This window comes from Egretta garzetta, unplaced genomic scaffold (assembly GCF_000687185.1).
Source record: "Egretta garzetta isolate BGI_Z169 unplaced genomic scaffold, ASM68718v1 scaffold215, whole genome shotgun sequence".
NCBI lineage: Eukaryota > Metazoa > Chordata > Aves > Pelecaniformes > Ardeidae > Egretta > Egretta garzetta.
The window spans coordinates 8352679-8368140 of NW_009259719.1; the positions used below are offsets into that span (position 1 = coordinate 8352679).

General features: G+C 51.5%; 1 protein-coding gene across 1 annotated transcript in view; it reads left to right on the forward strand.

The window, feature by feature from the left end:
- The window catches only part of RAD54L2 (RAD54 like 2), a 68634-nt gene extending 56911 nt beyond the window's left edge, over positions 1-11723 (forward strand). The window contains 13 exon segments of the mRNA XM_009639370.2: positions 222-564; positions 2258-2435; positions 3027-3278; positions 3889-4007; positions 4308-4423; positions 5420-5519; positions 5859-6064; positions 7350-7525; positions 8293-8489; positions 8604-8800; positions 9284-9373; positions 9928-10020; positions 10216-11723. Coding sequence (XP_009637665.2) covers positions 222-564; positions 2258-2435; positions 3027-3278; positions 3889-4007; positions 4308-4423; positions 5420-5519; positions 5859-6064; positions 7350-7525; positions 8293-8489; positions 8604-8800; positions 9284-9373; positions 9928-10020; positions 10216-11204 — 3056 coding nt within the window. The 3' untranslated portion in view covers positions 11205-11723.
- The last annotated feature ends 3739 nt before the right edge of the window (positions 11724-15462 follow it).

The window sequence follows — 15462 nt, forward strand, 5'->3', positions numbered from 1 at the left end:
AAGGGACAGCCATGTCATTACCACATTGTGCTAAATCAGAGCTAAGTGTCTAGTCATGTTTTATTTCCTGAATCAGCCTTGCTCTCTGCCACCCATGAATACTGCTTTTTTATTTCTTTCAGAACTGCCCCTCTTTTTCTTTTTGCAAAGTTGGTGACCATATAAAACCAGAACTTTGTCTTATTCATCTCTAACTAACACTTAATGTTCCTTGTCCTCAGGGATTGAGAAAGCTTTGTCTCGCCCTGGCCCAGATGTGGTTATTTGTGATGAGGGACACCGGATAAAGAACTGCCATGCCAGCACTTCACAGGCCCTGAAGAACATCCGCTCCCGCCGGCGGGGGGGGCTGACTGGCTACCCACTCCAGAACAACCTCATTGAGTATTGGTGCATGGTAGACTTTGTCCGACCTGACTTTCTAGGCTCACGGCAGGAATTCAGCAACATGTTTGAGCGCCCTATCCTGAATGGGCAGTGTATTGACAGCACCCCTCAAGATGTGCGTCTCATGAGGTATCGCAGTCATGTCCTGCATAGCCTGCTGGAAGGCTTTGTGCAGCGGTGAGTCCACAAGGAGTTCTTAACCATGTAGTCCATGCGAACAGCTCCTTCATCCCAAATTAGCCTGCTTGTTTCCTGACTTTATGCAGTACAGCTAATCATGCTGCCTTATAGAATCACAGAATCGTTTAGATTGGAAAAGACCCTTAAGATCATTGAGTCCAACTGTTAACCTAACGCTACCAAGGCCACTATTAAACCATGTCCCTAAGTGCCACATCTACACGTCTTCTAAATACCTTCAGGGATGGGGACTCGACCACTTCCCTGGGCAGCCCATTCCAATGCTTGATAACCCTTTCGCTGAAGGAATTTTTCTAATATCCAACCTCAACCTGCCCTGGCACAACTTGAGGCCATTTCTTCTCATCCTGTCACATTTTACTTGGGAAGAGACCAACACCCACCTCACTACAGCCTTCTTTCAGGTAGTTTTGGAGAACTGTAAGGTCTTCTTTTCTCCAGGCTAAACAGCCCCAGTTCCCTCAGCCGCTCCTCACAGGACTTGTGCTCCAGACCCTTCACCAGCTTCATTGCCCTTCTTTGGACGTGCTCCAGCACCTCAATGTCTTTCTTGTAGCGAGGGGCCCAAAACTGAACACAGTATTCGAAGTCCGGCCTCACCAGCACCGAGTACAGGGGCACGATCACTTCCCTACTCCTGCTGGCCACACTATTCCCAATATAAGCCAGGATGCCGCTGGCCCTCTTGGCTGCCTGGGCACACTACTGGCTCATATTCAGCTGGCTGTCAACCATCACCCCCGGGTCCTTTTCCTCCAGGCAGCTTTCCAGCCACTCTTCCCCAAGCCTGTAGTGTTGCATGGGGTTGTTGTGACCCAAGTGCAGGACCTGGCACTGAGCCTCGTTGAACTTCATACAATTGGCCTTGGCCCATCGATCCAGCTTCTTAGGCTTGAGTTTTAAACAGGTACCTTATCTGTCTTTGTGGGAGGATTGTAAGCATACAGAGAAAACCTCAGAGGAGATCCTTAGGTTAGCAGCTCCACATTTCTCTCAGAATCTCTGTCTTGTTCAATCTGTCAACTGCAAAGTGGTTCTTATGGCTCTGTTTTGCTTTGGGGGTAGAAGTAAAGTTGGTTTGGTTTGGTACCACAGATTCTGATAATGGAGAACACCACCTCTAACTGTACCAGAGTGACCTCAGGCTTATTTTGATGTCTTAATTGTTAATTTGGATGCATACTTTCCAACATCCTCTACCCAAGGATCTGAAAGTGTTTCACAAACCCTCAGCTATGAAAAGTGACACTGTCTCCACCACTCTGGAAACAAATAGACTTTGTTTCTCAGATGGCAGTTCTAAGATGCTGGACCAGTGATTTGGATGGAGTGTCTTAGTCATTGGCAGAGCTAAAAAGAGACCTGAGGTCTTATTTCTGTTTTTCAACTGCCATGGAAAAATAGGACTTACATCACCCTCTTAACACTGTGACCTGTGCTAGAAGACTGTAACATTTGAGATATCTGTAATTGTGCTTACAGCTGGTATTTGGCTGCAGGGAGAGTTATCTCAGAAGTGTTGTGCATTAGAGAATCATGCAACTAGAGGTCTTTCTCCCTGCAGCCAGGTGGGCAAGAAGTCAAAATCTTACCCTACACGCAGCCACAGAGAGATCAGATTGGGAAATTCCCTTCCCTCTGTTTATCTCTTTCTTTATTTCCTCCACAGGCGAGGCCACAATGTGCTGAAGGTTCAGCTCCCATCAAAGGAAGAACACGTCATTTTGGTACGTCTTTCAAAGATCCAGCGGGCCCTTTATACAGAGTTCATGAACCGGTTCCGAGATGCAGGCAACAGTGGCTGGCTGGGACTGCACCCACTCAAAGCTTTCTGTGTCTGTTGTAAGGTAGGTTTTGGCAGGAGCTGCGAAGAAATATTCTAGTATGTAAGGCAGGAATATGAGCAAAAACAGGAGATAAAAACGTGGTTGGCCAGGTGCATCTTCTCTCCCCAGAGTGCTCTGAAAGGCCCAGCAGAATTGTTGTCCCCACTTCCAGAACTGGGGTGCAAGGATGTTAAATGTCTTGTTCATGTTTGTATAAGAAACCTGCAGCCATCAGCTGAACTGGTACTGGACTGATACCTTAACCATTTACCTGCTGCAATGCAAACAAGCAGCTTCCTCTGCATTTGTGCTGTGTGGGGTGCATAGTGGCCTTCTCTTTTGTTCTCAAGGAAAGAATTTGTCTGTTTTAAAGTCAAGAGATCCTTGATTAAGATGATTTATACCTTGAGTCATGGCAGAGTCATGTTTTCTGTTTTCACTACCTTAATGCAGTCAGACTGGCTTTCTCTAGTGCCTTATAGTTCCATGTGGGGATGAGGTGATTGAAGCATTAGTTATTTCCTTGAATAGCTGGGAGGGCTTCCAGTCCACAATCATGGACAGGCAGCAGGCCAGTGCAGGCCTAACCACTTTCTTTTCTTACTCCTTCAGATCTGGAACCATCCAGATGTCTTGTATGAAGCTCTGCAAAAGGAGAATCTGGCAAATGAGCAGGATTTGGATGTGGATGACCTAGGCACAGCAAGTACTAATTCCCGCTGCCAGCCTCAGGGAATTAAAGTCAAAACAGAGAGTAATACTTTGGCATCACCAGTTGGAGAAGCTACCAATAGCAAGTTCCTCCAGAGTGTTGGCTTCAACCCCTTTCAGGAGAGAGCAAATCAGGTCGTTACTTATGAGTGGGTGAGTACCACTGCTTGGAAAACTCTTCATTTGAAGAGTTATGATAAACATAGATACTTACTCTGAAAGACAGTACCTCTTTTTATTAGGGCAGTTTTCTGAACTAGAGCAAAGAACAGACTCTTCTGTTTAAGAGTTGGGGTTTTCTCATCTATTTTCTCTGCCACAGAGCATCTCGATAAGCATGTCTGCATGGCACTGGGTAGGGATTTTGGGACTCTCATGAGGCTGGAGTGCAGGCAACACTCTTATACCGTTGTTTTCATCTGAGCAAAAAGGCTGTGGGCTTTGTTATTGTAAAAGGTGTTAGAGTGAAGTTTAATCTAGATAAGATGGTGATAAAATTTAGTGGGCCAGGGGAGAGGTCTTGAGATAAAGAGTCATGAGAGGTTAAGAGAATGCTCATTCATTCATGCTCTAAGTTGTCTGTCATTTGGAGCTTTTGGAATGGGAGGTAGCAGCAGTAGTTGGGAGTCACGTTGTCACCTGGACCTGGCTGGATGTGTATAACCTCTCTGCCATGACTTACTTCTCTCACCTTGAGACAGGATTGTTGAACTAAACAGGCAATGAGCAACTCCACCTGTAATAATCTCCCATTTCTCAATAGGCCAAAGACATCTTGTGTGATTACCAGACAGGAGTCTTGGAGAACTCACCCAAGATGGTGTTACTGTTCCACCTAATTGAAGAAAGTGTGAAGCTTGGAGACAAGATCTTGGTCTTCAGGTAAGCAAAGTACCAACAGCTGATCCTACAGTCACTAAAAGCCTGAGTAGTTGAACCCCTCTGGAACTAGGAGGTTGTTACATGGGGGTGAGTGGTGGGGCAGTGCCCCTTTTCTCCTTTGTTGTAGGAGATCCTGGTTTTCCTCCATACTTCTGCTACTATCAAGTGTACTAGTGAGAGGTGTGCTGCCACAAATAGGGTTTAACAACGATCAATGCTGTCATGGTTGGGGAAGAGTTCTGGTACTCCGCTTTTGCTGCTGTTGGGGCCTTCTCCTGAACAGAGATCTTTGTTTTGCAGCCAGAGCTTGTCCACGTTATCTGTCATTGAAGAGTTTTTGGCAAAAAGACCAATGCCAAGTCCTCCAGGCTCAGATGGAGGAGTTCACAACTGGGTCCGAAACATCAACTATTACAGTGAGTACAGCCAATCCTCTTCTCTTTTGGTGTGATGCTGTTTCCTAAAAGTCACCCACCATCTTGTAGTTGTCCCTGAGTGTGAAAATGCTCTTCTGAAGCATTCTTCTGATGAAGTCTCTTTCAGATTGTTCTTACTTCAGTTCCTTGGGAAGACGGTGTCAGTTTGATAGCAACTAACTGATAATTTCTAAATGCTCTTTTTGGCATCTTACTTGGAAGATGTTAGACATCTTTAACATCTCTCAACTTAAAAGAATACTAGTGTGTAAAAGATACTTTTTGTTTTCTGTTTGGCTATTTTCTAGATCTTGCTTCCCAAACCAGAACCGCTGTGGAATGCTTTCACTAGCTTGGGGCTGTGAATTCCTCCTCCCTTCTTCCCTTGCTTTAAATCTTGTTCTGGCATGGGTTGTTGCTTTGTGTGGCTACTTTACAGGCCAGGACTGAGAGGAGCGGTGGATGTGTTGTTCCTGATTTTTGCAGAGCTGCCAGAGGCAAGCTGCTGCGCAGGAACAGAGGCACCATACCCCCTGCACACCTTTAGACCAGTACTCTCTGTGCTCAGATCCAGTCTATGGAGTTTTGCCAAAGGCTTTCACAACTTGACTTTCTCTTGGTTCCTTGAGCTTCCAGCATACATGAGGCCTTTGTGCCTGTTGCTTTTTGCTGCTGTCTGTCTTGCCTCATACGGAGCCTTAATGGGCTAGATGTGTTGTAGCACGCCCAGTCCTGGCCTTGCCAAGCTTGACTAATGTTTTGCTTGATCTTTCAGTTAAACAAATCCCAACCTGGCTGGCTGCAATGCACCTGCCTGGCATAGCAAATTAGAGGTACAGAGTGGTCCAGTTGAGGTCCTGGAGTGCAGGACTTGACAAAGACCTAGAATTGGTTGAGAACCAATGCCAAAGCTCAGTATTTGGGAAGTGAGTTTGTTCTGATGGGATTACCTCAAACATACAGAGCTTTTAAATGTGTTCTTAATTTCCTTCTCAGGACTGGATGGCAGCACCTCTGCCTCGGAAAGGGAACGACTGATTAACCAGTTCAATGACCCCAGCAACACCTCTGTTTGGCTCTTCCTTTTGTCCACACGGTAAGTTGGCTGGAGCAGAAGGGCACAGTGGAGGACTCATGCTGATGCTCTATATGCATATGGGTTTTCAGTTAACTTCCTTCATAACTGCTCTCAAGACTCTATGGGATGATAGTGCCATCTGCTTCTGAATTCCCTAGCGGTGCAGAATTTTAGCCTTAGTCCTCTGCAACAACTTAACAGTAGTCTTGGAAAGCAAACATGGGTTTGAAGTTGCCTGTATGACTGGAGGGAGCTTTCCATAGACACCTCATGGACTCTTGGCTGTGATGGCTGTCCTGCCTAGAAGTTTTGAAAATTGGCTAAGGCAGCAATTTGAAATTTGCCTTTAATTTCCAGTGCTGGGTGTTTGGGTGTGAACCTCATTGGAGCAAACAGAGTGGTGGTGTTTGATGCTTCTTGGAACCCGTGCCATGATGCCCAAGCTGTGTGCCGAGTGTACCGCTATGGGCAGAAGAAGCCATGCCACATTTACAGATTGGTTTCTGATTACACCCTTGAGAAGAAGATCTATGACCGTCAGATCTCCAAGCAGGGCATGTCAGGTAAGTGTGGATGGACATGGCACTCCACTCTGGCTTTCACTCCTTTTAGCTCCTTTAAGTCCTGTTCCTGTGGTTTTCATAACTCCTTTTTTTTAAGGTTGAAAACCAGACAGGCGAAGAAGTGGCAGAGACACTATCCTAGGGCTATGTTTGATGTTTATGAGTTGGCAGTGACATGAGACCTTATAAGAAATTCATGGCAGAACAGTAGGGGTTATAGAGCCATCATCTTGCAGCAGGGTTGTGCTACCAGTCCAATGCAGTACCATTTACCTTCCCTGCTATGCTCCTGGCTGCTACAAGACACTGGAGATTTTGGGGGTGGTCATCCTGTTTTCCCCTGTGCTTGTCTTAAACTGGGCATTACTTACTAAATAGCTCTGTACCTCCATTTCTCCAGCAGCAAGAGAAGGAAAATAGCGAAATTAAAATATATATTGATACATTTGGCTGATGGTGCTCACTTAGGAGCCAAGAATAATTAATTCATTCCAGTTCTGACCTGCCTTTGTACCAGAAGTATCTTTTGTGCTGGTTTGTGCCAGCTGTCAAGCTGCTCTCGTAGAGCATGCAGCTGAGGGTTGTGGTGACCCAAAAAGAGTGCTGCTGCCTGCATCCTTCTTTCTCTCAAAACTCAACTCCAGAGGCAGCAGCCCAGCGTGATCAGCTCAGTGTGCTGTCTTGCACTCGAGGTGGAATCCCCTGGCAGCTGGCCTGGCTCCCAGGAGAATCCTGGATATAGATGTTTTCTCCGTGTGCTCCCATTTGCCCTGTGTGCAGGAAGGAATGTCCAAAGAAAACCTCAGGCTCTTGTGAGGGAGGGACCATGGCTGCTTTTCTGAGCTTTTGACTCAACAGAGTTCTGTAAATTTCAGCACCTGGTTATTAACTTGGGCCTTTTTGGTGGGATTTGTGGGAGGGTCCATACTGATATGGCTGCAGCCCTGTCCCAGGGCTTGTATGTTTTCAGCCTTGCAATGTGAGATGGGACATCATCTGTAATTAGCTTCATGTTCCTGCATGCCATGAGCTCAGTGACCTGCACTGCATTGCTGTTCAGTCTGGAGCACAAGGCATTTTTGTCAGCCTGACTTGGTCAAACAGGCTCATCTCTGAATGTGGCTGATGATTTTTCTCCCTGTCCTGACATCTACAGAAGGCTTCTGAGGATCACGCAGAGATTGCAAGGAGGGAGCTCTACTAAGGACAGGAGTGTAGGAAGGGCAGCAGGCAGCAGTACCCATTTCTTCCCTTCCCCGCTCACTCTGTTCCCTCTATTTTCCAGATCGGGTGGTGGATGATCTGAACCCAGTGCTGAACTTCACCCGACGGGAGGTGGAGAACCTGCTGCATTTTGTGGAAGAGGAATCCGACCCTGCTCAGCTCTCCCTCAATCCAAGCAAGATGAAGGAGTCTGTTCTACAATTAGCCTGTCTCAAGTATCCTCACCTCATCACCAAGGTAAGACCAACCTGCTTCCTTGCTGGCACAGCAGTGCACAGGCAGGAGGAGTTCTGGAGGGGTCTGGCTGTGTAACGGGGACATGGTAGCAAGAAGGATGCATCTGTGTGCTGGTGGGAATAGGTAAAAAATCTGCTAGAGAGGGCCCTGAGAGCCCTGCCCTTCCCTGCAATATCTTCTACACGTTAAGAGCCACATCTGTCCTGGACAGGTTTGGGGGCAGGTTGTAGGGCACCCTTTCTTCAACTCAGGGCTGTGCCAGGAAGCTGGGCAGCGGCATGTCCCAGCCTGCTGCCAGCTCGCTTTCTGGGGTGGCTTTAAAACAAAGCTGGGATAGCCAGCGCTTGTCTGTGTTGTGAAGAGTTTCACTGGTAGGGTGGTGCTGCAGAGTGGGCCTGTGGCCAGGTGCCGTGGGGCTCTGGTGACTGTGTGACATCTCAGCAGGCTCCGTGCTTGCGTTCTTAAACTTTGGCTCATGGGTTTTGCTGTGTGCTCATGGTAAGTGATGGCCTTGGCTGGGCAGGCTTGGCAATGGTGAGCAATGGCTTAGCTGACTGTCACTCTTCAAACTGAGCCTTGGCTACATCCACAGTGTTGCCCCACACATGCTTTGCCATGACCAGTTCTGCCTCCCAGCTCCCCTCTTCCCTATTCCAGCCTGGGATGCAGACCTTGCTGATGCAGGGACCGGGTGGCTGCCATTTGGGGCATGTTGGTTCCCTCTTGTGGTGTGTTGGTGTCAAAACCTCAGTGCTGTGGGGTTGCAGGAGCCTTTTCAGCACGAGTCACTGTTGATCGACCGGAAGGAGCACAAGCTGACCAAGGCAGAGAAGAAGGCAGCCAAGAAGAGCTATGAAGAGGAAAAGCGAGCATCCGTCCCCTACACCCGGCCGTCCTACGCACAATATTATCCAGCCAGTGACCAGAGTCTGACAAGCATCCCTGCCTTTAGCCAGAGGAACTGGTGAGTACCTTCCTCTTCCCCTTCTTCCTGTGTTGTAGACATGAAATGAAGGGGCAGAGGACACTTAGCCCTGTCAGTGGGGGCACTGCACTTTTCTCGCTCCTCTCTCACTAGGCGACCAGCCCTCAAGGGTGAGGACAAGCCGGTGGCAAGTGTCCGCCCAGTTCAATCCACCCCCATTCCTATGATGCCCCGGCACGTCCCCATGGGTGGTGCAGGAGCAACCTCAAGTTCCAACCCTGCTGTCAACTTCCCCATCAACTATCTACAACGAGCTGGAGTCTTTGTGCAGAAGATTGTCACCACCACAGGTGAGTTGCTGATGCTCACAGTGAATTCAGTTGTGATGCCCATGGTGAATTGAGGAGCAGGGTGAGTTACTGATGCCCACATGGGCTGTGGGCAGACAGGCATCAGAGCCACTGATACAGCCCCTCTGCATTTGGGTGGTTCCCTTGTACCTGGAGGACTTTGTCTGCAAGTGTGCAAGGGGCATGGGCTTGGCAGGTTGTTGGGAGTGAACTCCCTGTGAGAGGGCCTACAGTACTGTCACCATTTATCCCTTTTTGGGATAGGGGAGATGCTGTGCCAGAGCTGTGTGGCTTTTGCTTCCTCATAGCCTCTGCTGCCTTCCAATGCCGCGCAGAAATAAACCCAGGGCTTACTTGTAGTACAGCGCTTAGAAGAGACAATAACACTGCAAGCAAAGGGGTTTGGTGGTGCACCTCCCCACTCCTGACTGTGGCTGGTGTGCAATTTCACAGACACTATTCTGTTTCTTCCCCCACTGCCAGATATTGTGATTCCGGGTACAAACACATCCACTGATGTACAGGCAAGAATCAGTGCTGGTGAGAGCATCCACATCATCCGAGGGACAAAAGGTAAGTGTCTCTGTCTTGGTAAGATCTGTCGATAGGGTCCTAGCCAATGCTAATTAGCAAAGAAAAAGATGTAAAAGCATGAATCGGACTGTTGAGGGGAAAAGAAACAAGAAAGGGAGGAGATCTGGACTCTGCAGTGGCTCTGTTGCAGCCCATGGTTTGGGTATGCTGTTGTAGCTGATGCTTCTGGGCTATTGCAGCTGTGGCTGCTGCTGCCTCTGAGAGGAGCTGTTAAACTTTGTGGCTGGGTGTCTCATTCTCACAATGCCCGCTGTGTCTTCTGGGGCAGCCAAACACTTCCCGGTGCTCCCAGAGCAAACTTAGTTCCAAGCATGAAGTTCCACCTTTCCCATTTGGCAGCACACTGGGAGGGGGTGAGGTCCAACCCAGGAAAGCTGAAAGGGTGGAAATGAGGAGTGAGGAAGGGGCCAGAAGCCCTGCACTGATCTCCCTGTGCACGATCTGTGGGCTTGCCTTATGCAGCACTGCTGTCCTGTTCCTGCATGGGCAGCCTCACGGAAACCGTGAATGAAGCTGTTCTGCCTCTGTTCCAGGGACATATATCCGGACCAGTGACGGGCGGATTTTTGCTATCCGGACCACTGGGAAGCCGAAGGGCAATGAAGACCGTCGGACAGCTGCCTCAGGTAGGGCCTTGTGAGGGCTGTGTGAGGCTTTCTCGCGTGCTTTCCTACCCAAATGTCTGGGGCGGTGTTCCCTGGCTGCCATCCATCATGCATGTGTTCAGAGCTGACCCCACCTTCCTTTCCATTGCTGCTTCTTGGCCCCCAGGTTTTTCTCCAAGGTTGTCTTTCTCACCTGCTCCATCTCCTTGTTTCCAGGCTCCCAGAGTTCTTCGCTGGAGTCCACAAGCAATGGCAGACACAGTGCCTCATCACCGCAGCTCCCCAGTGCGGAGGAGCTCACTCGGCCCATATCCCCTGACAGCCCCGAGATCATCAGCGAGCTGCAGCAGTACGCAGAGGCAGCAGCTGCCCGGGAGTCCCGGCACAGCTCTCCCAGCACCAATGCAGCACAAGGCCACCCTGCTCGCACGGACAACACGCCCGGCTTAGCAGCCCGAGGAGCCGAGCAGCGTGTGGGGATTCACTGCATGGCTCCCTCTGTGTCTTCAGCCCTGCCGGCCACCAGCCAGCACGTTGATGCCCACTCGGTGTTGGACTTACGGGGCAACAAGCGCAAGTCAACCTCGCCGTTGGCTCCGGAGGAGCAAGCCCGCAGGCAGCTGAAGAAGCGCCAGTTGCCATCGTCCGTGCAGCCGTACGAACACGGGTACCCCGTCTCTGGTGGGTTCGCCATGCCTCCTGTCTCTTTAAACCACAACCTAACCCATCCATTTGCCTCCCAACCAGGAAACTCCTTGTACATGGGCACTGGCTCCTCTTATTACCAGCTGCCCAATTTACTCCCAGACCCTCATCTGGTGTTCCCTGTGACTACTGACCCTCTGCTGACAGCCGGCACCGCCAGCTCTTCTGCTGCTACCTCAGCCACCGCCAGCGTCCCCTCATTCATGCTAAACCCTTCTCTGACGGGGGTGCTGCCCAATTACTCGCTTCCCTTCACACAGTCACTCCTGCCCGAGCCCAGGATGTTTGCTCCTTTCCCAGCCCCCGTCTTGCCTAGCAGCCTTCCCAGGAGCATGGCATCTGCCTACCCTGGCTACATGTCCCCTCACTCGGGCTACCCGGCTGGGGGCCTCCTTCGGTCCCAGGTGCCTCAGTTTGAACCCCAGGAGGTCCCAGAGGTGGGATGCAGCTCTAATGATGAGGACAAAGACGACGATGTTATAGAGATCACAGGGAAATAATGGGCCCAGCTCCTGCTTGGTCTCAGCTCTGCCAGGAGGCAAAAATTGCAGGACCTTTTTGGGAGTCAGGATTTCCCCTGTGGGCCACAGCAGTGGGTGGAGAAGGATGCGAAAGGTGTGGCGTGGGGGTTGTTTTGTTCTTTTTGTTTTGTTTTGTTGTTTTTTAGCTGTCAAGGATCTGAATTGTATTAGGGGCTGGGAGATGGGAGGGGGATAGAGCGGACCTGTGAGGGCCAGGGGAGCAAGAGCCAGGGGAGGAGGGAAGCAGCAATGCAAACCATTAGGAGTGCCTCCCTCCCATGCTCTGTCTGTCTGTCTGTCTCTGTTCTCTGTCTTGTCTGGAAGGGGGAGGCTTGGTGGTGCGAGTCACTGCCCCTCTCAGGCCTGGAGGCACGGGCTTGACCGCTGGCAGGGCCCAGCTCCCTCTCACACGAACTGCCTTATCTGTGAACTTCTCTCACTCCGGGAGGTGTGGGCTGGGGGGCAACTCTAGCAGAGGTTGGGGACAAAGCATTTTTACTGGGGAGGGAGTGGGGGGGTTTTAATTCACATGAAACTAGTGTGAAGGCTCCCACCGCAGCAAGAAGGGCAGGGCTCTGGTGGGGGGCTCCCCTGGGCCCTTCTGGAGGGTCCTGTCCTGCCCCCAGGCCTTTCTGGAGGGTCCCATCCAAGGTAGGTTGGTCCTGTGGTTCTGATGCCAGCTCTGTGTGCCAGATGAGTGGAGCAATCCCAGAAGTCTTGGTGGCCATTGGAGGGGAATCCTGGTGACTTCCCCAGCTCTGTGGCCCTGCCAGACTGTGTGAAGGCTGCATCTCGCCCCGCCGTGGCCCACCAGATCCAGGGGTAGGTGGGCTCGCTGCTGCTTCACTGCACCAGGCAGTGGAGAAGGTTGGGAGGGGACACTGGACCCAGTGCTGGTTGCTGTTGAATCTGTGATTGGAGCGACTTCCCCCTGCACAGAATCTCTACATTAATTTATTTCATGAAGGCGTAGTATTTATTGTTTGGGGGACTCTTCTTTCTATTTTTAAATTAATTTCCATATTAAAAAAATAAAATGCTGGCCTCCATCATGCAGTGGTTGCTTGTTGGGTTGTCTGTGTGGGAGAAGCAGCCGGTTGACCAAAGCATAGCCTAGAAGCAGGGCCAGCTGCAGAGATTGCCTGTAGGTGAGCTGTGTTGCGTTGGCTGGATGTGCCCCGTCGGGGATTGTGCCAGAGCAGGGAGGAGCTGCTCCCAGTGTTCTGCAGCAGCCGGAGGGAGGATGGAGTCCTCTTGTCATGTTGGGGCAAGTGGAGGAGCACACGTGGAAGCCTCCTGTGCTCATTCCCAGTGAGGAGGAGGGCTGTGAGGCACGTGAAGTTGGGAAGGCAGAGTTCATGCTGGGAAAGCCACACAGGGAGTGGCCCTCAGCCCAGCCCTGCTCTGTCACATGCTTTTGCTGGCCCTAGCCCCGACAGCGGACACACTGGCTGCTCGCCTCGGTGCCGGGGCTTCTAAGTAGAGGCTGCGCTACCCAAGCGTGGCTGGACTTGGTGTGCGTGACTGTGTGTGTGAACGCATTAGGATGGAGACTTGAACCTCCGTGTCACTTCTGGATACTACCAGGCAGGAGATGTGCTCACCTGTGTGGGATGTCCCTGGAGCGTGGCCGGGACCTTGGAGCAGTGGTAGCTTGTAGGGGACCTCTCGGGCTGTGGAAGCTGCAGTGGCTGGTGTTTGCTTGGGACCAACTGGGTGCAGGAAAGGGCAGGATGTCCTGGCATCCTCTCATCAAAGGGGCACTGGAAGATGGGGACCTCCCTTCCCCAGAGAGAGCGGGGGGGGGTGGGGGGTGCACACGTGTGTTACAAAAACATAATAAAAAAAGTTATGGGGCTTTCCTAGTGTCTTTCTCTGTTTAATGGACATTGTCTGTCAAGCATAACCACACCATTCATAGAAGCCTTAGATCAACAGTTTAGCTATGCAAATTATTTTAATTATTTTTTTAAAAAAACAAACATTAAAATAGTGCTTTCTTCTTTAACATATCCTAGGAGTTGAAAACCGAGGGGTTCTGAGCAAACTGCTGGACAACTTGTCTTTGGATGCACCATGGAAATAAAAATCAAACCCCCCCACAAAAGTAACAAAGCAAATTAACTGATGGTGTTCATGCAAGTTTCTCCAAAGATTTGACAGTGCTGCGTCTGTGAGTCATGCCCTCCTGTGCTCTGTGTGTCCACCTCGTGCACAACCCTGTGACACTGATTGTATGACGAGCTTGCCCAGATGTCCGTTGCATCCCTGTGAGGCTGTCAGTTTTCTGGTGGATTTGGGGAATGGACCTAGGCAAGGGCTTTCCTTGTCGAGAGTAGCAAGTGTTGAGACCTGCGGGTGCCTGGGGGAGGCCGGAGCATGAGCAGACCCTGACCAGAGCCCTGCCGCAGCCACAGTCCTCACTGGTGGTGGTCAGGGTAGCAGGGTTCATCCAAGGGACCCTCCCGAGTCCTCTCTAAACGGGGCTTTTCTGTGGCTTTGTGCTGGGACAAGGCATGAAGATTTGGCTGGGGGCAGTCAGCACTGCAGCTCTGGTTGCCGTCCCTGTGACTGCACGCCATTTTCTCTGCTCCTTGCCCTCTCCAGCAGAGCACCTGGGGCTTCCTAAGCAAGCCCTGGCACATCCCCGTGCTGCTGTCTGATGTCCTCGCAGGGTTCCCCAGTGTAGCCCAAGCCCTGTGGCTGTAGGAGCTGGAGGTGGTTGGTGCTTGGCTGCTGTGGGTCATGCGCTTTGTGCCACGGGCTGGCCATTAACCTCCTGGCACCAGGGTAAGGTGTGAGGGCTCTCCCAGCTCTTGCATGGCCATGGTGGTTTGGAGACCTCTCGCTGCCCTCCTGTGGCACGGCTGCTTGCGGATGCAACCCACTGTGAGGGGCTTCCTCTCGCTGGCAAATATCCGTGTGTCTGGGCCACTGCAGCACAGCGTCCCTGCTCAGCAAGTGCCCCAGTGGAGCCCCAGCTACCCTCCCTGGGCATGGCAGGGTGGTGCGGCCCCTCTCTGCCCCACATACCAGCCCTGAGCATGCCCATAACAAGGGGCCGGCTCCTCTGGCCCCCATCTGAGCCTCAGCTGAGAGGTGGTCACAGAGGTAGCTGTGATACTGTGACCACGGGGCTCTCCTGGGGACTGGCAGCAACTGGGACTGCTCCGAGGCAGCTGGAGGCACCTGCTGTCCTGCAGCGCTGTGGAAAGGATTTCCTCTGCCCCACAGAAGCTGCGAGGGCGTGTGGGTTACCCAGGGGCTTTTCTCATGGGGACCTTTCTGAGCCCTAAAACTCCTGTCCCATGGGACTCCCTCTCCCCCTCATCTGCCTTCCCCAGACTTTTCTTCTCTTCAGCACATGGTTCTGCTGCGGAGGATCCCTTCTCGGTTTTCCTGAGCCTGGAACAGGGGCTTTCCCTGCACAGGTTAAATTTTTCTTTTGCTGCTGAATTTCTGTCTCCAAATGACTGGACGGAAGCAGCTGCCAGTTGGCGGCGGGGCTGCGGGTGAGGACGCTGAGGACGGCAGTGCGGGACTCTCAGCTGAGGTTTTTGGACGCCAAGTTAAATTTCTGAGCGCAGCCCAGAGGCCAGGGCAGAGCTGCAGGAGCCTCAGGTGGGCCAGCTGCCCCCTGCCTTGGCTCCCAGCCCTCAGCCCCTCCCTTAGGTTGCAGGTTCCTGCTCTCGGGGACAGCAGGGCGAGGGCTGGGTACCGCTGTGGGACGTGATGCCACAGGCATGGGGGAGTTATGGCTGCTTTGTGCTCTGGTCCCTGTGGTCTCATTGCCTGCTGGCCAGCGCGGCTCTCAGGGCGTTGGGGGGGGCTGCAGAGTGGGGGCAACACAGCCCAGCCTGGCCCATGGAGGATCCACTGCATGTTTGCCCCCCAGAACGCCTGGGAGGTTGGTGGGGTGGATGCAGGTACTCACAGAAAGCAAATACTCCATCGAGCAAAGGAGGGGTTTTCCATGTGGCTTTGCTAGAAATTATGTATATTTTGGCTTAATGATGTCAGCAAATGGTGGCATGCAAGAGAATTGCTGTGGGTTTGTGGATGGCTTCTAGGCCAAAAGGGACAAGTACAGCAAATACCTTTCACAACTGGTGTTTCTCGACACTCTGGGATGAATTTTGTTAATCCAGTCTTGGAAGGACCAGGGGGGAGGGCTAGGGTGGGGGGGCAGAGGTTAGAAGGGGAACGTAGGCCAGCTAGATTACAGTGGGGATGATGG